This window comes from Pan paniscus, chromosome 20 (assembly GCF_029289425.2).
Source record: "Pan paniscus chromosome 20, NHGRI_mPanPan1-v2.0_pri, whole genome shotgun sequence".
Lineage (NCBI taxonomy): Eukaryota > Metazoa > Chordata > Mammalia > Primates > Hominidae > Pan > Pan paniscus.
In genome coordinates, this window is record NC_073269.2 from 57,301,894 (window position 1) to 57,310,317 (window position 8,424).

General features: G+C 46.5%; 1 protein-coding gene across 1 annotated transcript; it reads left to right on the plus strand.

The window, feature by feature from the left end:
- The first annotated feature begins 1,296 nt into the window (after positions 1 to 1,296).
- Positions 1,297 to 5,819, plus strand: SIGLECL1 (SIGLEC family like 1). Its single transcript, XM_024926734.3, is given in 5 exon segments — positions 1,297 to 1,318; positions 2,592 to 2,873; positions 3,001 to 3,106; positions 4,595 to 4,751; positions 5,793 to 5,819. Coding segments are annotated over 5 exon segments (594 nt in total).
- Positions 5,820 to 8,424: the final 2,605 nt, after the last annotated feature.

Consider the following 8,424-nt stretch of genomic DNA (forward strand, 5'->3'; position numbering starts at 1 on the left):
ATCACGTATGTATAGGTATTTTTCTAACCATATAGCCTGTCCCATTGGTATTTTTATTTATCCTTGTGTCAATACATACTCTCTGAATTACTATGTATGTATGTATGTATGTATTTGATTTATTTACTTATTTATTTTGAGATAGAGTCTTACTCTGTAGCCCAAAGCTACAGTGCAGTGGCGTGATCACGGCTGACTGCAGCCTTGACCTCCCTACCTCAGGTGATCCTCCCACCTTAACCTTTCAAGTAGCTGGGACTACAGGTGTGTACCACCACACCCAGATAATTTTTGTATTTTTTGTAGAAACGGGGTTTTACCATGTTGCCCACGCTGGAATTACTATGGATTTTTAAGTCATGATATCCAGTAGGAATTGGAATTGGTCATTTTTTTGAGACAGGGTCTCGTGCTGTCTCTTTTTTAATAGAAATTTACTGAGAACAAATTTATTAAATAAATGTCTACATGGGGTATAAAAGGGAACATTGTGCCATGCTATGCAATGTTACTTACACCATTCATTTCAAATTTTATGGCAAAACAATTATACTGTGGTACGGAGATGTTGTTTTACACTTCTCACCAAACTAAACATTATCATATTTTTCCTGAGAGAATGTCAACACTTTGCTATCTTAAGTGATCACACCACTGCAATCCAGACTGGGTGACAGAGAGAGAGAAAGACCCTGTCTCAAAAACAAAAACAAACCGGGCATGGTGGCTTATGCCTGTAATCTCAGCTGTTTGGGAGGCCAAGGCAGGTCAGGTGTTTGAGACCAGCCTGGCCAACATGGTGAAACCTCATCTTTACTAAAACTACAAAAATTAATTGGCCATGGTGGTGAATACCTGTAATTCCAGCCACTCGGGAGGCTAAGGCAGAAGAGTCGCTTGAACATGGGAGATGGAGATTGCAGTGAGCCGAGATCGAGCCACTGCACTCCAGCCCGGGCGACAGAGTAAGATTCCATCTCAAAAAACAAAAATAAAGCAAAGAATAAAGCAGACATGACACTGAGGCTTCACAGACAATCTTAGTTGCCTCCCTGTCCGTACGTGCTCTTGAGCATCTCATCCCATATAATTCCTGCTTCTCCAGGTGAACAGGCCTTCACGATGACCAGAGACAGAAGCCCCTGACTTGGCTAAAGATACTTTCTGCTCTCCCTATCCCCACATCCTCTTTCAGTTACCCATCGCCTCACTCCTTCTGAACCATATGGTTCTGATGTCAGAGCCAGTGTAGTAAAGAGCTTCTGCTGTTCCTGAGAACTGTTGCTGCTGCAAGTGATGCTTCCACTGCTACAGCTGGGTAAGTAAGGTGAGAAGCAGCACTGGAGGTGTGTTTGGAAGCCAAGACTCCAGGGCCTGGGCGTTGGCAGGGCAGAGGATGGGCTATGGAGGCATGGAGAAAGAGGACATATGGGCATAAGCACCAAATAATCAACGTGAATTAGACATCTTCTGTGTGTCAGATTTTGACAGGGCTGGGGTGTCTGAAGCAAATAGCAAATTGGGCAAGGGAGAGGGATGGAGAGTGCAGGTGCTATGAAGGCATGAGAGCACTAGGAGCTGTTTCAGACATTACTGGAAGCCCTGAAGTTAAGTTTTTCAGTGTTTCCGTGGGCACACTTTGCCAGATGGAAAAGACAATTCAGAGGACAGCCATAGAGGGGTCCGTACATGAGAGTCCCCCGCAGATTCCTCAACAGCGCCCCGCAAGTGACTCAGGTGAAGAGACCGAGATCAGGAGCTACTGGTTAAGGGAAAATTACCCCTTTCTTCCAGTAACCTCAAAAAACTTCAATGAAAAAGTGTGTGTCAACACTGAAGACAGATTCCTCATTATTAGAGACCTTGATGAATGTGACTGTTCCCTCCTAATCCATGATATTCATCAAATGGCCACCATGTCCTACCTGTTCTAAATAGAGCGAGGCAATTTCCAGCATTCTTACACAGAAGATGCCATAGTACATTTGGCTTCCAGTGAATGTTCCACCAAAGACCACTTGAGACCGGGAAGAAGGAAATTAAGAAAGGTGTTCTGTTTATTGAATGGGTAATACTTCACTACGCACTGAGCTGGGTGCACTGCAAATCTTGGGGCATTCATTCTTATAACGATGATAATATGAGGTAGGTTCAGCAAATATCCCGATTTTCCAGGCTAGGAAACAGCAATGATAAGGGGAGTGACTTGCCCAGCAGCACCCAGACAGTAAGTGATGGAGGGAGAATTGGTCATAGAGCCTAAGAGGAACATTGCAGGTGGGAAGAAGAGAAGCAGAGTAGGAGGTCTGGCTTGGACATCTAGCCTTGCGGGGTAGGTGAGGGATCACAGACAATGTAGAGCCTCAGGAAATTTACTTGCCACCCCTCAAGAAGGTCTAGCGATCAGGTTCAGGCCAGATGAGGACAGAAGATAGAGGGGAACTGGTCTGGGAGGCCTGAATCCTGTGGGCTTCCAGAAAGTCCTTCTGAAGCTCCTTGTGAATAGCAAGTAAAGAGAAGGCTGCATGCTGGAGAAACTGGAAGAGGGAAGCCAGGATGCCTTGCTGACTCCTGACCCTTCCTCCCCACAGTACCTGCTAAGCTGCTCAACTCCTCTTGCTCCTTGGAGAAGACACTGCAGTGCAGCTGTTCCTTCCACGGGATTCCCACACCCTCTGTGCAGTGGTGGATGGGAGGAGTCCCCGTGGGTGTGGATGGCATGGATGGCAGCCTCCAAGTGACTTCCACCATGCTTGGCCCCTGGGCTAACAGCACTATCAGCCTAACTGAAGAGCCAGAAATGGGCATGAGACTTCTCTGTGAGGGGAAGAACCAAAACGGAACCCATGCTTTGAGCATCCTACTGATGTCAAGTGAGGGTGGAGGGGGCTCGGTGACTGGGTGAGGACAATAAGCGGGATGGGGACAGTCACTGGGGCTACAGAATGGAGCAGAGTTTTGGCTCCGATGCCAAACTTCTCACATGCTCTCTGCTTCCAGGAAAGAGTTCTTTGGCTGCCCAGGCCTTCGTGAAAGGGCTGATCCAGGGTGCTATCTATGCGGGAATTGTAATTGCGCTGCTCTTCCTCTGCCTCCTCCCTCTCATGTGAGTACTAGGGTTAAAATTCACCCGCAAGCCTACTACCGGGCAGGCCCTGGCTGCAGCCCTGGCACAGACAGAGCAAAGACAGGACCCCTCCCCTCAAGGAGCTTAGGGTCTAAAGAGGGAAAGATGTACCAAACATGGCCACCACAATCCAGGGCCATGAGGACTATACAGAGCCGTAAAACTGTGTCATAAAACAGACACTTTGAACACATTTTATAAAGGAGAAGACCAAGAAGGGGCTTGGCAGCCCTGGAAAAGGCAGCAGCAAGTCCCCGGGGTGCTGTCTGTGGTGGGCCTGCAGGGTTCAGTACTCATTAGCTTGGTGGAAAGTATTAATAGTACAGGTTGAGTATCTAATCCAAAAATCCAAAATCCGAAATGCTCCAAAATCCAAAAGTTCTCGAGGCACCGACATAATGCCACAAGTAGAAAATTCCACACCTGACCTCATGTGATAATTCAATGCACACAAACTTTATTTCATGCACAAAATAATTTTAAATATTATATAAAATTACCTTCAGGCCATGTGTATAAGGTATATATGAAACATAAATGAATTTTGTTTTTATACTTGGCTCCTATCCCCAAGATATGTCATTATGTATAAACAAATATTCCAAAATCTAAAAAAAAAAAAAAAAAATTGAAATCTGAAACACTTCTGGCCCCAGGCATTTCAGATAAGGGATATCTAACCTTTGTATGCAGACGCCCAGAGGCATGTTTGAGGCATTTCCAGTGTCTTTGTATAATGTCAGGTGCATTGAGAGTGCCAGGTAATGGCTAAAAATGAGGTTGAAAGACATCCTTGGTGTTGGTTCACAGGGTGTTAAAACTTAGCTGCATGTATTAGCTAGAAGCATGGAGTGGGAAGGGGTGAGTTGCAGGAAGTCAGGCCAGAGAGTCGGGCAGGGGAGCCTGTCCAGACAGCTTGGACTGAATCCTCATTTCGGAGCCATGGAAGAGTGCTAAGCTGTGAAGGAAAGCTTGAGCTTGGGGTGGGACACAGATTAGAGAGAGTGAGAGCCAGAAGGTCAGAGGCCAGGCAGGAAGCTGGTACAGGGGACTAAGCAGGAAATAGAAGGCCTGACCTGGGGCAAGTGATGAGGGGCAGCCAGAGAGGTGGGACTTGGGCATGGCTGGCTATGGGGAGACAAAGATGAGGAGTGAGGTGTCAGGGCAAACTGAGGAGCTATTTTCAAAGTATAATCAACAGGACTTGAAGACCAGTAACAATCTCTCTGCCAGTTGCAAGGCCCTTTCTTAGCTGACCTCATCTGAGCCCCACAGCCTAATAAGCAGGGTATCCCCATTATTGAGTGTGAAACTAATTCCCAGAGAGGATGTGTGGCTTGCCCTAGGTCATACAGCAAGCTGGTACTGTTGTTGAGGCTCTAAATCAGAAGTTCTGGTCAAGATAGAGGCCATTTGGGGATTCAGGGAGATGGAGAGCCAGAACCAATCCAAGGCTTATTTCCTTAGAGTGAAACATATCAGAAAGAAGCAGGCGAAGAACGCTGCAGCGATCAGAGCAAAATAGAGCTCTAAAGTCAGAGCAAGCCAAGAACTTGAGATGTCTCTGAAGCCTGAGGAACCAGGAAAACCCGTAGTCGCCACATTTTCTGAGAGCCGGATATTGGTATGTACCTATTGTGTCTGGAATCTAGTCTATCGGAATACTGATAATAAGACCCACAGGGAAAGGAGCACACAGTGTTTTGAAGGTGTTATCATCCTCAGTCTTGCAGGATACCTAATGCTAGAGTGTGCTTTCAGGTCATTTTATAAATAGGAAGCTAAGGCCCAGAGAGGAGAAGGATGAAAGTTAAGAGAAACAATTTAAAGAACAATTAAAATCAATTTACACGCACACACCATTACATTGAATCCCCACTGAAAAGGCAGTTGGGGAAAATCCTAATAGCAGTTGTAGCATCAGAGTGGAAACCAAGGATTTGGCCTCTGAGTGTATGACCGGCAGCAGTCAGCTTGGTGTAGATGCCACAGGCCAAGTCAGCCTGAAGTGGTTAGAGATTAGGCCAAGCCCAGGTTACTCCTTCATTCACCCTGTACCCCACATCTTCAGCAGGGCTTGGAACATACAGTGTCCGAGGTTGCTACGCCTCACTGTTATTTACCATTTATGATTCTCCAGAATCAGAATTGTCCTGCTGCCCTCCTAACACCCTGCATGAACAGTTAGTATCCTTTTGTAGATAAGCTATCTGTTAAATTCCACCAATATTTCCTGCAATATCTCCTAATCTTTGTGCTCGACAATGCTGGGGTCTCAGAAATGGGCCAAACTTAGGCCTTGTTCTCAGAGAGCAACTAGACTGGTCGAGAAGGCACCTTCACAGTAGGGGATGCTGAGCCAGGAGTTACGGTGGTGCAGAAGAGGGAGGGACCAAACCTACCTGAGGAAGTCAGGCAAGATTCCCTGAGGAGTCTAAGGAACAGTCAGTGTTATGGGTACTGAAGATGCACAGAGAGGACCAGAGGGAGAAGACCGAGTTGCAGGCTTTAACCATGGGGTTGTGAGGAAGGGCTAAGCCAGTGCTCACTCCATGTTGCCTTAATTCTGTGCACAAGGGGGTGTCTTTTTAAGATTTGGATACCTCACCTCTAGACCTGTTCCAACATTCTTTTTTCTTTGTCCTATTTTGCACCTCGCTTTCAGGAAAAGCAAGATAAACGAGCCAGCTAAGCCTGTGGAACATGCATCATACCTGGAGTCACCATTATCCCTGGAATTACAAAGGTCTGCAAAATTTATAGCGCTCACAGAAACCCTGGAGGCTGTAATAAACCTGGAGCCCCCTGGACTCTCCTCAGCTCACAAAACCCTCTCAATTCCTACACATCCCTTAACACTCATTCTCCATTGAATAGGTGGTTACTCTTAGACCTAGTCTTAGAACCTCTGAAGACACACTTTGTAATTTGTTGTTTGGCTAAATGAGAAGAAATCTGTGCCACCCTGGGAAGGTGTCAAAAGAAGGAAAAATACATGTGACAATATGAATCAAGTCCATCAGCAAGTTACTTTTGAGCGCCTACTGTGTGTCAGTGCCTGAGATACACCTACAAGAGTGCCAGGCTTTCAAGCCTTCATATCTGGATAGAATCCCAACTTCAGTGCTTGGTGGCTGTCTATCTTTGGACAAGATCTTTCATTCCCCAACCTTTGAACATCACATGACCCATATCTGGGTGGAGAATGGGTGAAAAGTACTGTTCAGAGATGCAGGTGAGAAAAAACATGACAATGGGCCCTGAATGCCAAGATTCATTGGAGCTTTGGAGCTTTATCTTGTAGGACCTTATCCTGACTCCCTTAGAATGTAAGTTCCAAGAGAACAGGGACTTTGTCTGCCTTGTTTTCTACTTTTATCACCAGCACCCAGAATGATGCCTAAAATACAATAAGATCTCAAGAATGTTTGTCAAATGATTTAATTAATTATAAGCTGTTGTAAGGTTTGAAGCAAGCAAGTAGAGTGACCAGATATAGGCAGAAAAATCATTTCCGTACCCTGACCCCACGTATGATATATTTAGAATGGGTAAGGCTGGAGGTAAAGATGCTAGTTAGGAGGTTATCGCAATAGTTCTTGGCCAGATTGAAAGGCAGGCATGCAAGGAATGGGAAAGGGATTCTGGCATTAGAATGAACCACAACTATGTATTGTTCCTCTCAGAATGGATGACAACCTCCTTTCTAGCCAGATGCTAGTAGATTTTTTTTTTTTTTTTGAGATGGAGTTTTGCTCTTGTTGCCCAAGCTGGAGTACAATGGTGCAATCTCGGCTCACTGCAACCTCTGCCTCCCGGGTTCAAGTGATTCTCCTGCCTCAGCCTCCCGAGTAGCTGGGATTACAGGCACACACCACCACACCCAGCTAATTTTTTATAGTTTTAGTAGAGACAGGGTTTCACCATGTTGGCCAGGCTGGTCTCAAACTCCTGACCTCAGATGATCCACCTACCCTGGCCGCCCAAAGTACTGGGATTACAGGAATGAGCCACCGTGCCTGGCCAGATGCTAGTAGTTTTCAGTAGGTGGAAAGAGGGTCATCTCTTCCCTGGGGCAATATTTGTGGGTAAATACAGTGATCCTGTAGCACCAGCTAGATGGTCATCTTATACTCAGGGTGGACGTTTATGTTAGCCCCCACATGTATAAGCACCTCTCACAGGCAGTTCACATTTCACAGAAACATCAGATGTGCCACCATGTGCCAGATAATGAGGGGAAGAAGTAAGATACTCACCCTGCCTCCGTGGAGTCATGGTCCACATAGATAGACGATGAAGAAATGCAGACGAATTTATAGTTTAAAATGTTGATAAGTGCTAGAAAGAAAAAAGGAGAGAATACTATGAGAAAGCACAGGAAAGGAAGCTAGGTTGGATTACAGAGTCAGAGAAGGCCTCTCAGAGAAAGTGACACTTGCCTTGAGACCTATAGGATTCTTAGGAGCTGGCTAGACAGAGGGAGCAGTAGATCCTAAGCTCTGACATGAGAGCAGTTTGGTGAGTTCAGGAGCCCAGAGCAGGCCGCTGTGACTGGAATTGACTGAGGGATGAGCTCCTGAAGGGCCAGAACTTGCAGGGCTTCAAGGGCTCTAGTGGGAAGTTTAGGTTTTGTCCTCACTTGTGGAGGGTTATTTCCTCTTATGCTTTGTAATTCTGGAAAGTGCAGATTGTTTGAGAATCACATCCAGTGGAGCTGTGTGAGAATCCTGGGCAGCAGAGGTTTTGAGTTGAGGATAGAAGCCTCTATGTAACAGGTTTGGTGTTTGCTTCTACTAAAGATACATCCTCTGTTTGGGAGGGAGAGGCAGACAAGGCTGGGGAGAGGGAGAGTGCCAGTATTGGGAAAGAAGAGAAAAAAATGTGGAAAAGGAATAGGAGAGAGGATAGGGATCGGGTTGGAGATAGGTCAGAGATGGGTTTGGGAATGGGAATAGAGAGGCTGGGCTTCACCGTGTGTCTTGTTTTCTCGGTGATAGGGGCCTCGCGTGCAGGACAGGAAACAATGAGTACACAGGGTGCCTTCTGACCAGCCCTGGGGTCCAGCACTAGTCATTTTGTGCCTTAGTCAATGCCTTGACTTCCCGCACATACCAGGTTGAGAGAGGAACGTCCCTTAGCAACTGATTGGCCTGGAGTCTAGAGGACTGGTGGGGGTCTGGAACCAGCTGCCCAAGGAAAACGATTCTCCCAGTGTCCGGGGGACGCAGTAGCAACTGTTGCTTCTGACTAGCTCAGGCTCTGGAGACCCGCGCGCTCTCTTATGCGGCTGCGCA